The sequence below is a fragment of the Microchirus variegatus genome, assembly GCF_963457635.1.
Source record: "Microchirus variegatus genome assembly, chromosome: 8".
Lineage (NCBI taxonomy): Eukaryota > Metazoa > Chordata > Actinopteri > Pleuronectiformes > Soleidae > Microchirus > Microchirus variegatus.
The window spans coordinates 17,871,402-17,896,215 of NC_139809.1; the positions used below are offsets into that span (position 1 = coordinate 17,871,402).

Sequence of the window (24,814 nt, forward strand, 5' to 3'; positions counted from 1 at the left end):
TCACAAGATTCTTGGTAAGAAATGTGTCACTGTCATGGCTGGAGACACTCTGTTTCCTCTTTTTGTTTTGCCATTCTTACTCAGTCCAATGAACATCCCTGGGTAGACCACCGACTCGTAAGCGTTGTAGTTGTTGGCGAGGAGCTTCTCTCTGAACTTGCACTCGTTGTTGTAGTGTAACTGCGGGAGGAAAGAGGCAGAGAGAGGGCAACTTTACAAATGCTGATTGTTTGATGGCAGATTCAAAACAAAGATTCTGGGTCATTTTTTGGGGGGAATTTCAAGACTGCTTTGTTCATAGTGATTCCAATCAAACAATGGCTTTTTTTCTGACTGTTATATGATGAATGATATGAGTGAAGCAGGACTTAGGACACCATGCTCTCTGTTCTTTTCTCACACTAACAGCTATAACAGAGCCTCCTCCTCCTTATAGAAGAGTTTTTGCCTTAAAGCTCACATAGAGTGGTCCTGTTGCACATATATGTTAGTTATGGAGGTCTACTTACATACATTAACTTGTTTTTATGGTCAAAAACCTCCTAGTTGCTGTAAACGAGCCGATAGAAATCTGTCTTTTCTGACGCTGTTTCCTAGCCGCGATATTTCAGACATAAATCTCACCCCCAGAAGACAGACTGTGTTGTGACTGGCCAGCCAGCGTAGAGCCTTCCCAACTGTCTTGTGATGGGCCAATATACGGAAGTGACATAATCAGCACACCTGCTCTCAGAAGCGCAGCTCCCCCCTATGGAACGGTGGATGCACTGCTACTCATTATCAAAACATTGTTTTAACAATGTTTAAAAATAGCTTCTTCATGACTCCCCGCAGCAATCCCTTTTATGACTTTGACCCGGAGTCAGACCCAGAGTCAGAAGACACTGGTTGAATTCCAATTCCTTGCTTAACCCTCAATCTCAGAAATGTGAGCTCCCTCTAGTGCAAGTGCTGTCCCGATTATCAGAAAAATTAAGTTGAGGGGCAAGTTTAAGGGCTGTATCGCCCTCAATATTGAGATTTTCCGAGACCACCCTTGGGAGCAAGGGCTACCCAGAATGCTTTGCGTGTTTTGATATAACAAAGATGGCGTCGAAAGCAGCGAAGCGAGTGCGCTACAAATGAAGTATTTTCTTTGTTAATAGAGATATAAAAATGATGAAAACCATTGTATTATCTTAGTTTAGGCCCATATTATGGATTACTGACGTCATTGTTGCGTAAGATTTATTTTTATTTTACGATCTTTTGTCAATAGCCGGCCGGTGCGGACAAGCGATCGTTTGCTATGGTTTACTTTTCAATAAGCCGTGGTGTGTGGTAACTGTCAGCTGAATATGTCCGTGGTTGTGGTATTTGTATGAGTATCATCTTATAACTAACTGACAACCTAATAACTTGACTGACAAACGGATCGTAATAAATAATCCTGACGTAAATGTGTTTTTCTTATTTTTTGGAGTTGACAGACTGGACGCAGCTTTCACGTTATTCTGCCCCCTACTGTCTGAAGACGTATCTGCATTTAAGGGATGTCCCATTTCAAAGTGACAAAATAAGGGCCAGTTAAGATTAAGGGTTGAGTTTGAGGATTAAGATTTAGGATTAAGATAGGAATTGGAATTGGCCCACTGTCGCTCGTGAAACACCTCCACAACGGACGTTATTCTTCTTCTGCGGTTCAATGTACGCAACCAGATGTGCCCGGACTAGTGCCCGAGGCAGGAGGATCTGCTGTTCCAGAGAACCGCTGTCTATGTAACCGGACCAGGTTTTTTCAAAGATCTCGCTGAGCCCGAGATTACAATAAAACACAGCGTTCTCAGCAGTGGCTGAACTGTTTGTTTTTTTGAACAGTGTTGATTGGAACTTCCATTCTAGGTCCGCTTTAAACATGGCTCAATGGCACACTGTGACACACATACGGTGCTTTTTATTCTTGAATTGTTGAATTTCAAGGATGTTAGTATCAGCTGATATTAATCCTGGAAAATGCGGGCATACGTTAATGCAGCAGTGTTATTTGCTCATGAGCATGTTTTACAGCTCTCACCATATTTATGTTATGTCTTAACATATAATTCAGACAAATAATGTAACCCATTTGTGCCATGCACTTCTCTTTTTCCTGTGATTATGTGCTGGTGTGTAACTGGCGTAACATCGCCAGACCTTTATTTTGAAAAAGTCACAGCAAAGGTGAGGTTAAATGTCTCAGCTAAAGTCATATGTTTTACAGCATTTAGAGCAGGTTGCACATACAGAGATTAGTTTCATGATTTTTAATGTCAATCAGTGTGGCCCTGTTGAAACCGCTGCTCTGGAGTCTACATTGAGCACACGCATGAGATTAGTATCTGACTACAGTCTGCATTTGTCATGTAAAGAGTCCAGCAGAAGAACCACAACAAAGCCATGCTAAACATTGACGACTGACTAAATCGTGTCAAATTAGGTGTAGGCGTTAAAAAAGAAAGCTGAAAAAGAAAGAAAAGAAAGTTTTAGCCACTGCAATGGCTAATGCTGTTGCCCCACAACAAGAAGTTTGAATCCTGGTTCAACTGAGGGCATTTCTGTGTGGAGTTTGCATGCACTTCTGGTGTGTGTGTGTGTTTTCTTTTTCTTCTCTAGGTTCAAAATGCCTTATGTCAGCTGGGATGGGCTCCTTATATGAGGTAAGATAAACCCAGATAAAGTTTGAAATTTTTTATTCAACTATTTTTTGCCATGCCCCGCCTTGCCTTGGTAACTACTGTAACTCTCTCGGCCCCGGCGAGAGAGACATGTATCGGCTCGGTGGCCCTCAGTGCTCAGCTGCAGACACAGCACAGAGCTGATGATTGACCCAGTGGCTTGTCTGTCTACAAAATACCTGACCCGATGGTCCTATGAGAGGCTACAGAGGCCCAGAAGTCCCACCCATGCATGCACCCATAATGGTGAGGATAAACTTTCATTAAAATAAATGGTTCAGAACGGTTGCTTATCTGTCTATGAACTTTATTTGACATAATAAATAGCAAACTCTGGATGGTGTGGTGTGTTACAACTACATCTAGATGGAAAACACTAACCATATTCATATACTATCCTGATTAATTAATTAGTTGCCTTTGTTAACCACTTAAGCCATATTTCATATTTTTTATCAAAGGATGCCACACAGATCAACAAGCTTACAACTCACATTTTGCAATGTGATGTGTTTTGAGCATGTAGATCTGCTATTTTCACAGTTTTTGATCCTTTCTACCTATAATTTACAAAAATAAAGAATATAAAGGGATAGTGTTTAGTATGGTGGTGTAATTAAGAGCTTGTGTGTTTGTATGCACATCAACGGAGCGAATTGGCACAATATCTGCGCGCGGATTGTAGTGGGCCGGTCTGGACCAAAAAGTCCAGGGCCAAATTTTTGTCCCAGTCCACCCCTGGTGACAGTAGGAGTTGACAATGTTACCCTTCATTTTGACAAGAAATAAACATTTAGGAGCAGAAACATAAGATACATCTATAATGCATCTCACTTCATTACACTTGCCAGTCTTTAATCTACACCAGTTTAAAGCTGCAGTGCTTTAAACTGGGGTTGTTGTTGCTGTTCATTGTTTTTGTCCTTCATCTGAAAACAAGCTCTGTCAAGCAATACTATCAGGCCTGAGTGAGGGAGCATTTGTGTGTAAACAGCAGCAAAGCAGGGTTGAGAGGAGACAAGAAGCATTCACCACATCAAGTGTTTTTTGAGCAGTAGAATTCACTTCTAAAAGTCTTGGAGAGAACTTCTTGTGTTTGCCATCATCTGACTTTAGGAGCACAATGTCTGTGTTACTTCTGTCTGTCAGTCACTTCCACGTCTGACACCAGATCTAAACACGGCTAAACTGAGAAACACACAGAGCGTTTTTATGGAGCTGAAATACATTTGAAATAATATGAATGTGACATTTGTTCATATTTTTAAGTTACAATCTACATTTTTGAGTCGAATGTATCTCAAACATATGTTGTATGCTGTGTAATCCTGCTCTGTTTGTCGGTCAGTGTTTACACTGGAGCTGCTGTTTGTGTCACTGAGGTCAATCTGAATGAACAATTTCAAATACAGAATCAGGAGGTGGTGTAGAGTGTCACGATTCTCTAAATCCCCAATTTGATTCAATTGACAATCTTTGTTTTCTCTCTTTTAGCGCAGATGGCTCTGCCACTTTTAGACTTGTCTCATTTAGTCTAGATGTTTACAGGTGTCATGAGAGATATAATGTCCATCATGCCTTCAAGCTCACATAGAGTGGTCCAATCACACATATGTGTTAGTTATGGAGGTCTGTTTACATACATTAACTTGTTTTTATGGTCAAACACCTCCTAGTTGCCGATAGAAATCTCTCCTCACTGAAGCTCTCGTCAGCCGCGCTGTTTCAGACTGAAATCTCACCCCCAGAAGACAGACTGTGTAGTAATTGGCCAGCCACCCTAGAGCATTCCCAACTGTCTTGTGATTGGCCAATACCTGGAAGTGATGTAATCAGCACACCAGCTCTTAGAAGCACAGCTCCCCTTCTGGAAAGGTGGAGGCACTGCTACTCATGTCCCTTTTTTACGCCTTTGAGTCAGACCCAGAGTCAGAAGACACTGTCGCTCGTGAAACACCTCCACAACGGACGTTCTTCTTCTTCTGTGGTACAATGTACGCAACCGGATGTGCCCGGACTAGTGCCCGGAGCAGGAGGATCTGCTGTTCAGGAGAACTGGTGTTTACGTAACCGGACCGGGTTTTTTCAGAGATCTTGCTGAGCCGGAGATTACAATAAAACACAGCGTTCTCAGCAGTGGCTGAACTGTTAGTTTAGAACCTTCAGGGCTTCATAAACGAGGTAATGATGCAGATACACACTAAAAAAACAGCGTTAATTGGTACTTCCGTTCTATGGGAGCTTAAATGTCAAATTTAAATAATTTATTAACAATATGAATTTAACAATAAAAGGAGAATAAAAGTGAAGTCATTGAGGGTCTTGAAGCTCTGTGTTACTCTGAAGGTCCAGCAATATGTTGGTAAGGTCACTAAATCTGACCTCTGACCTCTGATAACATGATCATAGTTCAAGTTAGCTTTGTCCTGCTTAGCATTTGGTAGCGTGGTTGCAGTACACGAGTGCTACAAACACATCTATAGCTCTGGTTATCAGTTTAGCACCAGGTGAATTTTGAGTTTTTGCTCCAAATGAGGACAGAAGAGTTGTTGCCATAGTTACATCTACGTCCTTATGACGCATGTGGAGACATCCTGTGCTTATAACACACTTTACACAACAGCGCAAACTCACGGGGAACAAAGTATTTCTACACCGGTGATTTCTGAGAAACAGGAGGGGGTTCGAGTTTATGTCGCCCCCAAAACAGCAGTTGCCGTGGGTTACTATTAGTTGGCAGCAGATTCAGGTTAGTGGGAGGAGCTAACGTGTACGCCTGCAGGACGTCACACTGGGGCCATGGTTAAATCCTTGATTCCACCTTTGCTTTGAAGGTCGAAATCGTAAAAAATCACTTATTTTCAAAGATCACTGTTTACAAAGTGATACAAACTTCTATTTTACAGTTATTATTATTATTATTATTATTATTGTTATCACAGAACTTATTCTTCAGATATTGAACACCTTATCAGATCAGCCTTTAGTGAAGTGAATAACGTCTCTTATTTCTTGTGTCCCAGCTGGAAACCATGTGAGAGCTTGCTGTTGTCATGGAGACACATGAGTTACTGACATAGGCTGTCTGTGCTGTGTCAGTAATTCATAAAATAAAAAAGTAACTTTGTGATTGTCATGTTGTCATGGTGGATCATGAAGAGGTGTGTGTGTGTGTGTGTGTGTGTGTGTGTCTGTGGGTTCTTGTATTTCTTTAAACCTATTCAACCGTGGACCAGTTGTCCTCATGGAGACTAAAACCTGGTCCTGATGAGGCAAAACCTACTTTCTGAGGAACTGCTAAAGATCTGGGCTTAAAATTTGACTTGTGGTCAGGTTGAAAGGTCAGTGCTCGTACACTCACAGAGCCGTAGAGTTTTCCTCGTCGGTTCATGGCCACAAAGAGTCCACTGCGCACCCCCCACAGAGTCACCACTCCTCGCTCCACTGGAGAGATCTGCAGTAGACCTTCAGGGACAGCACACACACACACACACACACAGGTCACTGTCATTAATATTGAAGAATCTAAAGCTCATTATTCATTATTTAAACATAGTGATGACAGGTTTTGTTTATATCACACAGGTGATGCTGCTCACACTACATTACACACGTAAAGCTGAAATGATTGACCAATAAATGAATGGCATGTTAAAACTACCATATGAATTCCCAATTATAGGATCTCTCTATATATCCTATATATATGTATATATCCACCCATCCATCCATTATATACATTTATATATATATATGTACACACATATATAACACAATATAATATAATAAGAACAACTTGTGGATGCCAAAAATGTGTTTTTGTTATATATGTGTGTGTATATATGCACATATATTATCATTATTATTATTATTAGGTCTGTGCCATGGCCAAAAAAGGTTAACATTTTAAAGATGATTTTGATTAAAAAAATATATATATATATATATTTAATCAACTGTAAATACTGAAATTTTTTTTTTATTATAATATGTATATTTTATTAAAAATGATCACTATAAAGAAATAACGTGGGAAGAATGTGGTTAAACTTACGAACATTTCCACACGCACAAACATATTGATAATTACAGCACTGCTCGTTATTGTTGTTGAATGTGAAGGCTTCTCTTTGTGTGAAAATACTTGACAGTGGCTTGAATTCCTCACACAGATTTTCTGTAATGTATCTTCCTGGGTTTTTATGCCTTGTCTGAAAATAGCAAGAAAGACAACAAGGCTGAAAGTTCCTCAGCTCCGTGTTGTGTCACTTTGAGAGCAGCACACAGTTCAGGGATTACATGCGATTACGTGTGGATGTTTGTTATTCTTCATGTCTGCAAATCTGAGTGCTGGAGGACAAAGTCTGAGCCGCAGAGTGCGGCTTCATCTGTCCACGCGCTGCGTCCTAACTTTAGGCGCTGCTGGCCTGGATCACAGCGAGCTCTGGTTACACACAAGCACCAGCATGCTGTGTGTGTGTGTGTGTGTGTGTGCGTGCGTGCGTGCGCGCGCGTGCGTGTGTGTGCGTAGATCGATTTGCATCAGCATCTTTCTCTTGTGACAGTTTTACGCGGAAATGATGTCCAGTTTAATTCCTGACGTTTCAGTAATTTCAACTCTTAAAGACTTCTTATTTCTTCAAAGTGCATTGAAATCATTGATTTACTTAAAAATGCCATTATTGATTATGAATAATTTACTAAATAATATTTAAATCATCAATGAACTGGTTTTGAATTGTTTAAAATATTGTGCTTTCTTTTCTCCGCAGTGATCTTTGGTTTGGGGAAGTTTTTAATGTCTCATTATAATAATAATAATAATAATAATAAAAAAAAAAAAAACACATAATCGATCATGATATGAGTGAAAGTGAAAGAGTGAAAACTTTGATGAACATTTGGGGAAATAATCACTGACTCAATAAGTGAAACAAAAACTTACTGTAACGATTCTCGCTATGGACGCCCGTTATTCTACCGTCCGGTAACACCTGGATATGAAAGCCGATCCCCACATTGCAGTAGAGGCGCCGTAACCTTTTAATCCCCAGCAGGTAGTCGCTGTCCCGGCTGATATCCTCCCGCTTCTCCCCGGGGATCCGCGCCAGGGAGCGGGAGTACATGGCCTCCCAGCGCTCCGCCGTCCGGTTGAGGCCCGGAGCGCCCCCCGCGAGTCCAGTCACCAGGCCCAGGATGACAAGAGTCCGCAGGGCCGACAGAGAGCCCATCCCGGGTGTGACTGTGTGAGCAGCCGCCGGGCCTTAGTGTGTGTGTGTGTGTGTGTGTGTGTGCAGGAGCAGCAGTAGCAGCAGCAGCAGCGGGCGCACACGAGCGTGTGTGGAAATGACTTGAGTTCAGCGGCGGAGCAACATTGATCTGCACGCGCCACGGGCAGCCATGCCTCTATATTTATACCTGCACACACACACATTACACACACACATTACATCACAGCTCACACTAAATACACGCAAGTGCGTTTTCACACGCACGACAGAACCAGATAGCAGCTTCTGCTCATTATCAGCTCCACGATATGATCATTGATGTATGGGAGGATGTGATGTGGAGACAGGAGACAGTTCTATAAACGAACAATAACAGGAAAAAACAGTGAAAATCAAGTCCTTATAGAAAACAATGGTAAGACTAAATAGAGAGTGAGTTTACAACAGGATTTTTTTCCTGACCTCCCACTGAAGCACTTGTCCTGCTGTGGATCAAGCTTTTTCAAATCATAGATTAGAAGAAAACAATGGCTCATAGTTGAGTTCATCTATGATACACAGAATAGAATAGAATAGAATAGAGTGTAAAGTTTATTTTTTATAAAACATAAAAACAGCCAATGACAGAAAAGAACAATAACCAAAACAAATTAGTGTCATCTTTATTATGAGTAAAACATTATGAACAAATACATCTAAATGATGTGCATGGGTCAGGGTTGTTTGTTGTTTTTCCTGTCCTTATGAATCTGGTGCAGGTTTATATTATTATTATAATAATAATAAGACCAAGTTAATTTTATGATGCACTAAGATCTAAATAATGTCATTAATCTTTCCCAAAAACAAGAGTACATACATATAAGTAATAAAATCACAACATCAGAAAAGTAATGAAAGGTAAGAGTAATAATCAAAAGTAACAGTGCTCAACTAAAGTCAAATATCAGCATCAAAGACTTTGTTGTTGTTGTATGAGTGGCAGCTCGTCTTTGATGTCTCATCCTTGACACTCTTTCAGAGGCACTGGAGCGTCACTTTTCATGTCCACTGAAATAAAGTGAACTAAACAGCTCACCACTGCCATTCTGTGTGCTCTAAATCTGAGCACTAACATTTACCTTGTCTTGTGAGAGTTCTATTGTGTATCTTTGTGTTCTTCTCTGTCACAGAGACACAGCGACGCAGAGCTTTGATCTCTGAGGTGGCTCGGCCCTGCTCCACACTGATCCATGCGTGAAACACTTTCTCACGTTCACATTCCGCTGCTCCTCAATGTACGGGAAACATTGTTTCTTTGTGCAATTGCAAAATGGCTCCATGAATGTCTCCAGATCACGGAGGCATTCCTGTGGTGCTGAGGCCCCTGGTCCAGGACCACAGAGCTCCACACGCGGTTGAAATATAACAGCAACCCAATCAGGGCCCAGACCTGCAGGAGAAAATCACCTTGAGCATCACCAGGAACCGAATGAAGAGTCACTAACCACCGGGCCTCCAGGATCACGTCAATGGATGACAAGACCTTCAGGATCATTGGTTGACCAGTGGTCAGACACGGATTGACTCCAGAATGCCACTGGACCAACAACTGATTCCATGGACCACTGGACACTGAAGTTATGGACCTTCAGAATACTGAACCGTGTATGTCACATTCCAGAAATAAGACAGAAAACTGCACCACTGCTGTGCTGTATGACTGAAGGGTCACAGCACTCCAGGAAACCTGATGAATCTGTGCACCACAGGGAGTCTTCTGCCAACTCCTGGACCTCGAGGATTGAAGGAGCATTCCAGTTGCACTTGGAGGTCATGTATTCCTAGAAACAGGAAGATTGTAATTAAAGTTATGATTCTATCTTCTCTGAGCCTGAGCACTGTGACACTCTACTGTCTATACTGATGCCTGGACCATGCGTATTACAGTTAGACTACATCAGCATGCTAGCTAGCAAACCTAGCAATAGTGTTCGGGTTAACCGCAGAGAATCGAGCTCGTGAAGTTGTGTGGCAGCTAAAATGCAGTGGACTCAGTCATGACGTCAGACGTAGGACGTCCACTGCATTCCAGAGGTCTCAGAATGCAGTGGACCTCACAGTGGGACTTCCTGGGCTGGATTCGTCATAGTGTACATGGAAATGAAGACATGCAGACCAGCAGGTCCTACACCGGCACTGTCCATGGTTCTGTAATCTCTGTGATCATCGTTTGTATTAAGACGTTCCTCTGTCATTCTGTTGTAAGTTATGCACCATGTCACTTTTTGTTTGTGTTGAACTGAAGTCATTGTGGTTTTAAGTTGCATGTACACGATGAATTACGCTGAGGGAGAGAGGTTTTACATTTCACTTGGTGACAGCTGCAGATCAGAGCTTAAAATGTCTCAACATTCAACAAGAACATTTGCCGGCTCATTTATTCATTTTGAAACCTGGAGACACTCATTCATTCACAAAAGGATGAAGACAAAGTACTTTTGAATATACTTTTAATCAAAGAGCATGACCACTGATAGCTCTCTCTCTCTCTATATATATATATACAGTATATACAGTATATACACTCCTGATCAACATTTTAAGACCAGTTGAAAAATTGCAGGAATTTACATTTTAACTGTTGGATCGGTTCTAAGTAGTGCTTCACAATGCGAAAAAGAAGAAATGGGAGTGAGACAAAAACAAATTTGAGTAAGCAATTTATTGCAAACAACCATTAAACTGAAATATCCTGATCAAAAGTTTAAGTCCACATCTAAAAAATAAAATAAAAAATAAATAAAATGTTCAAAAAAGGACGCAGTAATAAGTTGAAGAGGCCTTTGAATATGTTTTTTTGTTCTTAAAACCCTTTTCTCGCAGACACCGTCTAATGCATTGGTTCTCAAAGTGCGGCCCGGGGGCCAATGGCGGCACTTTGAATTACAGTTGATAGTTTTAATCCAGGAGCTACTAAGCTTGTAAAAATGTTTATTGGACATTACTGGATACAGACCAATAAGTGTAAACTGTAGAACTGCAATCTGGTAATTAAAATCATTACAAATGAGATTTCTTTCTGTTTTTTTTTTCCTTTGGCGGCCCTCAGTCCAACGTTGGGTTCCTAAATTGGCCCTCAGGTATCAAAACTTTGAGAACCCCTGGTCTAATGGTTATGGGACTGAAGTTGGCGCCGGTGACAAGCTTAATTTGGGCCGAGGATCGTCCCGTGTCTTGACGGACAGCCAATTGGATCTACCACTTGACTTTTTTGTTCCATAACCCTCAGGATCTTCTAAGAAGTTTAAAATGACTCTCTTACTGCGTCCAACCTCAGCAGTGATGGCACGCTGCGAGAGGACTTGCTGTTGCAGCTCAACGATCCAACCGGGTTCAAAGAAAGAAAACTTGTTTGCCTTTGCCATCAGGAGGTCATGACAATTTGGATACAGCTTATTATGACAGCTTATTTCAGTTTAAGGGTTGTTTGCAATAAATGAGTAAAAAAAATGATGAGTAAAAAGACAATGACACAGTGACTGCATGGCTCTCCTGTCTGTTGCTGGGATCAGCCTGCAGGGGGCAATGACCTGCTCCATCCAGTCAACACATGCCACCAAACACTGCTGCAGGGAGGCAGCGCTCTGCCTCTAGGGGTCAATGTTTACAAGTAAACATTGCTGCACTACAGATACCTGCTTCCACAGCATGGTAAAAAAAAAAAAAAAATACCACTACAATTTAATAAATCACATCGACAGACCTTGCTGATAGAATCTTACTCCTCACGTGCAAAGCACTTAATGGTCTAGTTTTACCTCATCAGATCACTTCGGTCCTAAAATGCAGGCTTACTTGTGGTTCCCAGAGTCTGTAAGAGCAGAATGGGAGGCAGAGCCTTCAGTTACCAGGCTCCTCTCCTGTGGAGAGGGACACTCTCTGTATTTAAATGTAACTTTATTAAACTTAAAACCTTCCTTTTTGACAAAGCTTATAGTTAGAGCTGGCTCAGGGAAACCTGGATCATCTCCTAGTTATGCTGCTATAGACCTAGACTGCACTGTCTCACACTCAGGGTATGAATATGACTTCATTATATGTCAGTAACCTTGTTCTGTTTGTGTCTTTCCTTCAGAACTGTCCTGTATAAACGTAGAACTTGATACATTTGTTGTTTATCCACTCCTGATCTCTTTTTTCTGTCTCTACCTCATCTCCCTCTTGCCCCACCTCGCCTTTCACCCCAACCGGGCGAGGCAGGTGGCTGCACATCTTTGAGTCTGGTTCTGTCAGAGATTTCTTCTTCTGTTAAAAAGGAGTTTTTTTTGTTCTGTCCACTGATGCCTAGAGTTTGCTCATTGTGTGACTTGTTAGGTTTATAATAATAATGTAGGATTTGGTGCTATATAAATAAAATATAGATAGATAGATAGATAGATAGATAGATAGATAGATAGATAGATAGATAGATAGATAGATAGATAGATAGATAGATAGATAGATAGATAGATAGATAGAAAGATAGATAGATAGATGCTGCATTCCTGTGGAGTAATATTAGAGTTTGGCATTCATAACAAGGTGTTACACTTTGTATGACACAGTTTCTGCTTTCAGCAGGGCCTGCCTTGTTTATTGACTTTGCTGCTTTTGGTCGGCATTTCAAAAAAAGCCCAAAAGTCTCAGGCGGCATCGCTTCCCAGGCCCCCCTTGGGAGGAGCTATTGTCCAGGTCAGGAAGCCTCCCCAGCCCGCAGGTATAGAATGACAAGGCTTTATGCTGCTACCTATAGACGGGAGTGAGGCGAGGCAAAAGCTGAACATCTAAGAGTCCGAACACATGCAGCTTCTGATAAATTTTAAATGGACGCTCGTCTTTTTATTTTGTGCTCAGCTGCATTAGAACGACAGGTGGACAACTGAGCAAAGACAGAGGGATAATGTCATGCACGCGTGTGTGTGTGTGTGCGCGCGTGTGTGTCAGCTCTAAATGCACAAGTTGTAATAAAACAAGGTAACTCGGTGTAAAACCCACACCCGTCTACCAGGGTGGATATTCTCTGTTAATCCTCACTGGGAATATTCCTAGTGTGGAGAACAGCTTCTCCTGTTAGAGAACTAAAAGCTGCAAATAATCCGTAGCTTTGTCCACTTCCCCTGGCCTGGCAGCATTGCATACATTACAGCAGTTTGTTTTCGTGGTGAACTTCAATGTAAATCTGGGCTTATCATGTGAAGCAGATGTTTTTTTTTCTTTTCTTTTTTTTTTATAAAACATCTGTGTATGATTAAGCAAACATGGAGAAGCTGTTTTACTCGTGATGTGTCTAAACTTAATGTGCCATTGTTTGTTTCAGGCAGAGCTTCAGCTAACTTTGAATGCAGAGTTTTAATTTCATATCTGTACATGTTGTATCATCAGTCTCAGGATTATACTGTGTTCTACACAGCTGAATCGATCTGTTCTTATTCCACCGAAAACACAATGAGTAATGAAGAAGATCGGCTGGAAGAAAACTGGGCGGAGCTGTTTGCTTGTGTCAGTATGCATTTATGATGGAACCAGGTGGTGAGTGAAACACTGGAAAAATGCAGAAATAGTCTTATCAATAACTTACAACACACAAGGCACCAAATAAATATATCATTAGTAAAATATACAAAGTACTTCTTTCAATTTACAGACAGTAGACAATCACATCAGCAGATCCCCTCTCACACTGATTCAGCTTTGTTGAAGTGTGGTTCTACCAACCTGAGGCACAGAGAGAAACACATTATAGCCACTTAATGAAGTCTTATGATATCTTAAGAACGTGTTTGCTGCTTTATTTCACTGGGCTATTTAAGTTTGTGTCAACAAAGCAAATCCAAACCCCTGAAGTTATTTGAACAGCATCGTCATAACAACTCCTGTAGCTGTGGAGTAAAAATGCTGATTTTCTCTGTGGACTTTGATACGGGAGAGTGAGTGAGTGTTGTTAAAGATGCAAACATATTCTACAGATATGTTAAGACATATAGAGGAGTATATTTTATTAGGTGAGTCTTTTGCCTCCTTTCTTTTTCTTTTTTTTATTGAACCAGGCTGGTTCTCCGTGTAGGGGACGAGCACAGCGGTCACCGCCACACTTCAAAAACCTGGAACGATCCCTTTAATATGACTCGGACAAAAAAAAAGTGCTTTGCTGAGTTTATAATAGCCAAGATTTTTGTTTTCAGCACTTCACTGGAGCAAAATAGCATATTCTCTTCATCGAAAACCTAGAGTGAGTGAACGTGTGGACTGTATTTACAACAAGAGACGTCTACGGTAAAACTACAAGACTCAGGTGTTCAGCTATATCAACACATCTGTGTACAAGACAATAGCAAGACATCAGTAAATAGACGATTATATTAGCTGACGTGTGTGTGTGTGTGTGTGTGTGTGTGTGTGTGTGTGTGTGTGTGTGTGTGTGTGTGTGTGTGTGTGTGTGTGTGTGAGTAGTATTATGTCCCAACACTTGAGGCGGCCGTAGATCTTTTCTTTTTCTTCTTTTTTTGTGCATAAACCTTTGCTAATCCAGAAGGCAGCATCCATACTGTCCATGTTGTCCATACTGTCCATATACTGTCCTTCCATGTCCTTCACTGAAATCCAGCTACAGTGATTACCCAGGCCAGAATTCTGACCTCTGGTACAAAGGCACGGTCAGCCCCGGCCTTTCCTGGCACGATGCCGACGCCTCCGTCGCTCACTGCTGCGGTGAGGCGTGTGGTGGTGCACACTCTGACTGTCTCTCAGTCGCCTCACCATCTCATGGTCCTTGTTGCCCAGCACCCGAGGCAGGAAAAGTGAGGCTTTGTCCGTGCTTCTGGTCTTAAAGCCTCGCCGCGGCCGGCCTTTGCCATTAATAGAAACAAACCACTGCCGTTTGGCACTGGCTCTGCGCCTGTTGCCGCCGCTGCCTCCTGGTAGCAGTGGCTGCTCGGTGGAGTGGTGGCGGGACGCATAGGTGTTGTAGCCCAACTCGTGGATCCGCTCCACAAACTCGCACTCTTTGGTGAACACTTCCTGGGAGAAGAGAGGAAGGAGCCACATTTACCCTGCAGCCTGAAATGTGGTTTTGATTCATAGCGTTTCCGCCGTGTGTGAACAAATCAACCACACACTGACAGACAGGAGATTCCTATGCTCATTTGTCCTGCTGTTAATAAGCATGGGGGCTGATTATTATTATTATTATTTTAATGAAAATATAGAAACTCAGCCATTATTTGATGCAAGTATATACAAGAATAGCTTAATGTTAATGAGTTTACTAATGTAAAAAAAAACTCAAAGAGCTTTGTGTTGTTTCTGCTTTTCATCACAGATATAATTCAAGACATTTTGTATTTCAAAGACAAAAACAAGAATAAAAAATATAAAATCATTATAAATCACTAAGTCTTGGAATGAGTGGATGCAGACTCTTTTTTTCACAATTCACTAGGACTGCATGTTGGTGAGTTAGACACAAACTTATTGTTGGTGCTTCTTCTTATAACATATATAATATAACATGGGGCAAATGTAGTGATGTGTGTGTGTTTTGCTTTGATGAAAGGTGGACTCACCGAGGCAAACAGCCGTCCTTTATCGTTCATGGCCAGATATCTGTCAGAGAAAAGCCCCTTAATGGCCACAACACCCACATCCACAGCTGTGATCTCCATGATGCCTGTGACACAGAAGAGAGAACATGAAGACACGGGGACATGGCAGACAGCTGCAGAGGATGTTCAGCATCCTATTGACTGAGGAGAGATCAAAGATCACTTCACTAATGATTCCGACTGGATACAATAAATAAAAGCGCTATTGTCTAAAACAACAAACCAATCCACACACAGAAGAAAGAGACGTTTAGCCAAGTTAATGAACTCATTTCCGCCGGTGTTTGTCGCCTCTTTGCGGCCCATTCTGCGAGTGTATTGGCTCTTTTAATCAGCGCTTGATTAGTGAATGGCCTGAAAGACTCTAATGGTCTGTGATTAGATAAACACATCCGTTAGGACAGCGCTTTTGTTAAGACTGAGTCTGGCCTGATACTTCTGATGGAGATTAACCTGCGTCTCTCTCTCTCACACACACACACACACACACACACAAATATCCTCATAAAGATCAGTAACACACAAAGTTACCTTTAAATTCACATTTATAATAAAAAAAAAATGCCCCTAAAATGAAACTTTTTGTTTGTATTTAACTCGATTTCAGCTAAAACAGCATTATCATAATATTTAATTACATAAATAATTATTACATAACGATTTCCGCGGAGGAAATGATCTTTTTCCTTATGTTTAAAACCAAGAACACTCACTCAGTGGGTTGTTTTCCTCCAGTGATCCATCTATTTTCCCACTGGGATGGATCTGTAAATGGTATTTGGTGGCGCAGTAGAGTTTCCTGCGCCTCGGCGCTCCTCCGAGGTGCTCATACACTCCTCCGCGGCCCCCGGCGTCCCTGCGGTGCCGGGGGTCGCACGCCTGGCCACGGGCGCAGCGACTCCGGGTACTAACGGGATCCAACAGGCTCAGCAACACCAGCAGAGCGATCATCAGCATTGTGGCATGGTCGAGGAGCAACGACTGTGGCGAAAAAGCGGAGAAATCCTAGCCGGATCCCGGGGTCCCATTAAAGTGTCGGGGGCCCCAACGCTGGAAAACTCCAGCACTGCGCGCAGAGGAGCCCGAGAGGAAGCGCTGACAGCACCGCTGCTGCTGCTGCTGCTGCTGCTGTTAGAGAGGTGGAGGTGGTGGAGGTTCCTCTCGTGGATGTGACTGAGCGCCTGAGCGCAGAATGAGCGCACATATAAAAGACGCTTGTGGCAACAATAGGCTGAACTCCGACCAATTGATACAAAGGGAAGGGGGAGGCAAAGGTATTAGCCCTGTGTGAAGCGAGAGACTGTGCGTGGATAAAATTACACAGTAGCTGAGTGGAGAACAGCTCTGTCCTGTGAAATGTCCGAAAAGAGCAATTAGAGCAAACTCTGAGAGGCTGAGTCACAGGTGAGGTGAGGAGGAAGCACACTGCCGCCAGATGTTCTCATAAATGATTCATAGACCTCAACATGAAGGTGTATTATGTCACTGTTGATGTATTTCTGGGGTTTCTCCCTTTATTGGTCTTTTTAGGACCACAGCGACGATTATTTATCCTAAAATGTCAGAAAAGTGATGATTATTAAGAATCACTGATCAAAGGAGTCTGTCAGTCGTTTAGTAATCGATTCAAAATCATTAAACAATCGCAGCCCTAGTATTTTTGTCCGCTTGCATTTGAATTTCTAGGTGTGATAAAGTAAAAACAGGCCCACATTCACCTCAGTGTGGCAGATCTCCTGACAGACTTGGAGATAGTTTGGTGTTATTTGTCCTCCGAGTCACTGACGAGCAGCCGCCGACTGCAGGTTAGTCTTGGGAATCAAAGGCAGCTTCCTCTCTCAGCAATTAAAAGTTCACTGCCATCTTTGTTCTCAAATATTTACGAACTCCTTCCTCCTGCTGACCTGTGCGCGCTGCCTGCGACACTGCGGGTCATTCCTGTTATAGTTCAAAAAAAAAAAAAAAGGAAGAAGAAGAAGAAGATAAATGAACGTTCAGTCACAGAGCGTTGGCCATGTGCTCCTCACACCACAGAGCTTCTCTTCTGTGTGTGTTGCTCTTCATCCTTCACCGGAGCAGTGGATTGTCCCAGACTTTTCCCATCCTAATGCCCCAACTCTGGTGAGGCAGCAGCCGGTGGGCGGAAGAGCAGCAGGCTAAATGACTACTGCCTAAATTGCTTCCATCTTGGTCGCATTATGGTTTGCATTCTGGTAATTAGCACCATCATCTACAAATCTCTCTGCCCTTTGGCGCTGTTCCACTGCTGCTATGAAGGCCTCTGCTGAGAATCCCCCAGAGAGTCAATGGTTAATTTGTCTTCCCCTCCCATACATCACCCAGCAAGCTGCCTCTGTCACTTTATTTACCTCCATGATCAGAAAAAGGCAGCACTTTTAATTACAAATGTGTGCACGTGGTGCCTCAGAGACCCCTCGTAAGTCAGACTACACACAAAACATCAGCCAGGCCGTGTGTATCTGAGGTTGTTCTGGTGGCCATTTCTAAGTGAGACGCCCTTAATGTGGTTAAATGCTGGAAGAGGGTGGAACCTCAGATGTGGTGTGCTGTTTCTCTCAGAAACTATTTTAATTACGCTCCCTTCCACGCCGCCCACATAGCATCCCAGCAATAAGCCGGGGGAAACGATCTCAATTTGTGAGGCACGTGCACATGCACACACACATACACACACACACTAGGACAAGAACTGTGTTGATGTTTTAATTTTGTGGTTAAAATTTCATGACACTGAACAAAATTCAAACTGTTCATTCCTCAGTCTCAGGTCTCGTGTGCATATGCAGCCTCACTTTTGTATCCTTCCTAAACTCCATCATTCAGCTTCATATCACTCCCTACACAAACCTGAGCGGAAAAGTCCAAAGTGTATCTGTGCAGCAGTGGGCTGCATCTTCAAAGGTCTCACAGATGTCTACTTTTTGCTGGGCTGGGACCAACGATTAAATCCTACATTTCACAGGCTGTCGCTTTGCTCTGCTCCCTTGTTCTTCCCTCCGACTTCTGGAGTGGGCTCAGTGTAGACACTGGGTTTGTAGGTTATATTTTGTATTTCCGGGGCTACGTAGGATATCTGTGGGATCACAGAAATGCCTTTGAAGTTTGGATACACAGAGAACAGATTTTAAAATGAGTGTTGTGATCCACGAGAGCAATTATTAAGAATCAAACACCTGGTATGATCTAGGATTAACATGAGCTAGTTTAGCTCACTAAATGTGAGGTGAAAGCACAGGTCTTTGTCTGTGCTACTTTAATGTATGTCTGAAAACTAACTCATTTCCTTTTATCATATCATATCTCATTGTGTACGGGCTTCTATTAAGTTCGAGATATTTAAAGTGGACCTAGACTGGAAGTTCCAATTAACGCTGTTTTTTAGTGTGTATCTGCGTCATTACCTTGTTTAAAAAGCCCTGAAGGTTCTAAACAAACAGTTCAGCCACTGCTGAGAACGATGTGTTTTATTGTAATCTCGGGCTTACAATAAAGCGAGATCTCTGAAAAAACCTGGTCCGGTTACGTAAACAATGGTTCTCCGGAACAGCAGATCGTCCTGCTCCGGGCACTAATCCGGGCACATCAGGTTGCGTAGATTGAACCGCAGAAGAAGAAGAACGTCCGTTGTGGAGGTGTTTCACGAGCGACAGTGTCTTCTGACTCTGGGTCAAAGTCATAAAAGGGACTGCGGTGGGGAGTTGTGAAGAAGCTAGGAGTAGCAGTGCATCCACCGTTCCAGAGGGGGGAGCTGTGCTTCTGAGAGCAGATGTGCTGAATATGTCACTTCCGGGTACTGGCCAATCACAAGACTCTGTCTTCTGGGTGTGAGAGTTGAGTCTCAAATCTCGCGGCTGGTCAGAAAAGAGGATTTCTATCGGCTCGTTTACAGCAACTCGGAGGTTTTTGACCATAAAATCAAGTTAATGTATGTAAGTAGACCTCCATAACTAACATATATGTGCAACAGGACCACTCTATGTGACCTTTAATTTAATTTCTAAAGTTTCTTAGTTTCTTTTTTTTTTTTTTTTTAAATTAGGATTAACATGTTTCAGTTCCAGTTTCCAGTTTGGTTGGAATAAAATACTCACCTCTTTTTTTAAATAATGTACCATAAATACCTCTTTGCATTAAATCGGCTGCCCTTTAACCCCATAGAAGAAGAAGAAGAAGAAGAAGCCAGTGTCAGTGCCCAGCTGAGGACCGACTTTCACTTTTCTGATCACATCCTTCATCATAGCATTCTACACACTCAACAGTCCATTGGTCCAGCTCAGGTCGTAGAGGTCAGGTCTTCAGAGCTGAAAATGCCAGCAAACGACACCATGACGGACGTGAGCGACACTTGTGAATGCGGGTAAACGGTAAAGTCGAGGACGTTTGCAGCGGTTTGATTCCTTGGCTCGGGCACACACTCTTCAGAACCTTGACCTGGTAGTTTTGGCTGAGGTAAACCGACCTTTGTCTGGTTATCTGTACAATACAAAGTTGACTAATTGGTCCTTCAATGTTGCCAGGGAGCCGCTCGAGTTCACATTACACTGCACACTAGCATTCCTTACTGCCTCGCTATGTGGCTGGAGTGATCAGATCTCAATGCATTCTGGGAGTTTTCACACCTGTATTTAGAAGCAACAAGACAATGAGAAAAGCTTGGGCCAAGTCTATTTACTTATTTAACCAACTGGAATATTTGTAACCACTCCATTTGCCATTATCCACTTGACAAATGAATCCGGACCCAACTGCATGAAGTGCTCTGACACAAAAGCCCAAAACATACATTTTAACTTTGCCCCTTTCTCCCCTGCAGCCATAAATAAAGGCAAGAATTTCAGAGCTGCTTTTTTAATTGACCTCCCCAAAAATTCTCCCCCACCACAAGCCCCCGAACCCCTCTCGGTACAAAAGGGTTTCTTTTCTGCAATAATACAAAGGTTATTAGCCAGGTCCTTTTCTTGCCTCCCTCCCCACCTCCCCTTTAGTGGAGGAAAAGGGAGGTACCAGTAATCCAGAGCAAATCAAATGACCTTTGAACCCTTTCTGCTGTACTTTTTCTCATGGGCAGATTTCTTTGGTGAGGCGGTGATCAGAGGGCTGAACCCAGCCGCTGCCTCTCGTCTCCTGACAAATCGCTGCTGAGCCTCTTTTGTCCCCATGACTTTGATCTCACCTGCTTGTCAGACGCTTCAGAAAAAAAAAAGTTCTCGTACAGTTCCACCGCACAGCAAACAAATTGGCAACTATTTTATTCTGCCTCCCCTTTTCTCCCACTCTCCCATTTCTGTACAGCACGGTTCACTCCTTAGTCGCTGGTTTAGTTCAAAGCTAGTCTACTGCAGACATCGTTCTCAGTCATTAGTTATATCCTTATTGGTTTATAGCATCTGTTTCTTTGCAGAGAATGAGCTACAATCCATTTTCAAGCTTCAGTAGACAAGTGATTAAAGTGCAGGTTGTTATAGCATATAACATAGCAGCTCTCTGCCGTGAGCATGAACAGATAACACTTATTTCATATTTCAAGTACAGACTTGCAGTTTAGCTGGTGCTGGAGTAGCAATCACTCCACGAAAGACCTGTATATGCTCTGTCTTAATGTTATGTTGGAGTGTAAAAAGAAATCCATCAGTAACTCTGTAGTAACTCTGTAACTTCCTGTCAGAGCAGGTGTCACAGTTGTGAATGAATACTCACCTTTCCCCATAATACTTCTTTGACAACTTGTATGTGAACATGCAGCAGTTGAATCACGCGTTAAAATAATTTCACTGCTGTGACGACAAACACACATTTCACAGGATTCAAATCATGCGATCAACATGAAGTTTACCTGTGATATCATCAAAGTAACAAACCGCTGGTGCATTCGAACCTGAAGAAAAAAGAATGAACTGCTGACTGATCGGGTTTGTACTGTGAAATTGTAATATACACACATATTAGTTATATATATAATATGTTACTCAGCTCACTGGCAGCCATACAAAGGAAAGCATGTATAATTGTAAATAGTGCTGTGAGTAAGATGAGCTGTAATGCAGGTGTGGATGAATGGTCCACTTTTTTCTGTTGATGTGTAACTGATAAGTCCTGCAGGAGGAACAGTTAGTGGTCTCCTAACCAGAAGGTTGGTGGTTCAATTCCAATGTACTCCAGTCTGCATGTTGATATGTCCTTGTGCAAGACACTGAACCAACAGCATTCCCGGCTCCATAAGCTCAGATGCAGTTTGGGTTGTTGGGCAATTGCTGCCTCCATCAGGAAGTTGTATAATACAACATACATTATCTCAAGGTTCTTTACATAGACAACATCATGGAGGAGGAGAGAAACCCAACACAATGAACAAACACTAGGGGGCAGTGGAGAGAAAACAAAATCTCCCCCCTGTTAACCGAAGAAGAAATCTCTTACAGAACCAGACTCAATGATGTGCATCATCTACCTCAACCGGTTGGGGTGAAAGGAAACAAATGGGAGACAGAAGAGAGGTGGGGGAGATAAATGACAAGAGCGAGGTGAGGTCTACTGACTGACTGGCTGATATAAATCTAAAAGATCTGATATAATAAATGAATGAATGAACATCTTTATTTCAGTTAAATTCGCGTAAGAACCTTAAATCTGAAGTGCATGGGTTATTTTATCCTGAATCCCCAATCCAACACAAGGAAAAACTAAGACAATCAGAAATGTAGTGAAAATACATAAAACAATTAACTTACAATTCTAATACTAGACTTTTAATTGACATTGTACGCTGTAATTATTTTACATTTCAAACTTTTTACACGTCTGTATTTATTTATATTATTTATTTAATGAATATTTGTTCTCACTTTGATTGCTTCAAACAGATAAACAATCCTCCTAAATTCTAGGAGAATTATTGGTTTAAAGAATATTTGAATGCAAACAGGAAGAGTTTTATTTACCACACAAATTATGATCTCCGGTGTTAAAATATAATGTTCAATTAACAAATACAGTTGTTCATTTCTAAAGTTCAATTATAGGATATAACTTTGTTTTATAAGTTGTTCCCTGCATTTTGGCACAGTATGACATACAGTATAAGGCATTACAAGTGAACAATTCTCTATCCTAAGACAGCTTTTATTCAATAAATCCTTTGTTTTGTAAAGAATAGCAAAATATTTTGATCATTTGTGTTTAATGTGTTCTATGTGTAGTTTCCAAAAAGTTTGTGGTCTATAATGACTTTGTTTCATAAACTCTTCCACTTTCAACATCCTTTAATTTCAACTTGATGTCAAAGTTGGTCCTGGTGATGTCATGAAACTCATAAATGTAATCTGATACAGAGCACATATCACATCAAATAAAGAATAAATATCTTCTACTGTCCCACTACTGAACCTTGAGGCACCCCACAGGTTACTCTTCTCAAACATGATTTAATATCATTCATTTTGACTTTGAAGTCTTTTATTCGAATGACTTCGTAACCAATGTTGAGCGACACCTCTTAAGCCATAATGTTCGCATTTCTTTAGAAGTAATGAGTGATGATCAAATGCTTTATGTAAATCAATTAACACAGTAACTGTAAAAATGCTGTCCATCACTTTCTACAAATCCCATCACTGATAAAGATGTTGAGGGATTATTTCTAAATTCATATTAATGATCATTCAATAAATCATTTTGTCAAGTCTATTTACAACCTATAACCTATAGGAGCACAATTACAAATTCAATATAGGATACAAATGTACAGAGGTTACTATTCAAATTATACAATTACATGGAAATGTAATTGTTATGAATGAGGAGGTTGATTTTTATCTGAATGCATAAAAAAGGATTACATTTAAAATGCATTTTCTTTTTAAATAATTGTATTGATTGTTGATGTTCTGATGTCTAGGCATATTCATTTCTCGATTTGTGATTTTGTGAGTCTGTTTTTCCTGTTGTGCATGTCACCTGTTCACGTGACTGTTCACATAACCACATGTATAAAGAATGTTAAGATGTTTTTACTGTTGATTCAATAGCCATGAAATATTAAAGGTCACATAGAGTGGTCCTGTTGCACATATATGTTAGTTATGGAGGTCTACTTACATACATTCACTTGTTTTTTTGGTCAAAAACCTCCTAGTTGCTGTAAACGAGCCGATAGAAATCCTCTTTTCTGACGGTGTTTCCCAGTTGGGAGATTTGAGACTCAACTCTCTCACCCCGAAGACAGAGTCTTGTGATTGGCCAATACCCGGAAGTACACCCGCTCTCAGAAGCGCAGCTCCCCCCTCTGGAACGGTGGATGCGCTGCTACTCATTATCAAAACATTGTTTTAACAATGTTTAAAAATAGCTTCTTCACGTTATTCTTCTTCTGCGGTTCAATGTACGCAATCGGATGTGCCCGGACTAGTGCCCCGAGCAGGAGGATCTGCTGTTCCGGAGAACTGGTGTTTACGTAACCGGACTGGGTTTTTTCAGAGATCTCGCTGAGCCCGAGATTACAATAAAACACAGCGTTCTCAGCAGTGGCTGAACTGTTTGTTTAGAACCTTCAGGGCTTCTTAAACAAGGTAATGACGCAGATACACACTAAAAAACAGCGTTAAATAGGAACTTCCGGTCTAGGTCCACTTTAAAGGCTTTTTAACATCACCCTTTCTCAAGTTGTCTTAGATTTTTTGGATCCCTCACTGAAGCGCACCAAAGGAGCACTCATAACATATTGTTGTTTATATTTATATAAATTTGAACTGTTTTTAGAATTGCTGAGAGTTGGAGGGAGCCTCTTCCACACTAATGGCACTCTTCCCTTTGTTTTTAAGATTGAAGCAGGGAATGGTATGGGATTGGAGGAGTTTTGGGTGGAACTAAACCATGGAGGACCTCCTAAGTCAGAGCTAGTGTAGTGTAACTAACCTTGCTGCTGCATTTTGTTAGGGTTTGAAAACAGGAGAGGGCTGTTTATCTGGCAGATTGCACTAATGTAGTAGGGAGAAGATGAAGACGTGAACTGACAGTTCCAGGTGCCTGTGGGAGAGCACCAGTTTCATTTTGGCCACGTGTCTTAACAGATTGTAACAGGTTTTAATGAGTTTGTTGATGTGGAGGTCAAAGGTGGAGTTTATATCGGGGGAGAATGGGCTGACATTGGGTTGTATTGTTGGGAGAAGTAAGAATGGACCAATGATTTGTGTTTTTTTTTCAGTGCAAGATGGTTGAGTGAATGTTGTTTGTGTTGTCAGGTTCACATGAT

At 41.7% G+C, this 24,814-nt stretch overlaps 2 protein-coding genes across 2 annotated transcripts; both read right to left on the minus strand.

Annotated features, from left to right (window-relative positions):
* On the minus strand, window positions 1-7,924 carry fgf4 (fibroblast growth factor 4; the record flags this gene model as incomplete). The annotated part of the gene is made up of 3 exons (XM_083894244.1): window positions 1-180; window positions 6,055-6,158; window positions 7,639-7,924. The coding sequence occupies 3 exons, from the start codon at window positions 7,922-7,924 to the stop codon at window positions 1-3; spliced, it is 570 nt and encodes a 189-aa protein (XP_083750370.1).
* A 6,675-nt stretch (window positions 7,925-14,599) lies between these two features.
* fgf3 (fibroblast growth factor 3) lies at window positions 14,600-16,503 on the minus strand (the record flags this gene model as incomplete). The annotated part of the gene is made up of 3 exons (XM_083893119.1): window positions 14,600-14,962; window positions 15,508-15,611; window positions 16,260-16,503. The coding sequence occupies 3 exons, from the start codon at window positions 16,501-16,503 to the stop codon at window positions 14,600-14,602; spliced, it is 711 nt and encodes a 236-aa protein (XP_083749245.1).
* Between the last annotated feature and the right edge of the window lie 8,311 nt (window positions 16,504-24,814).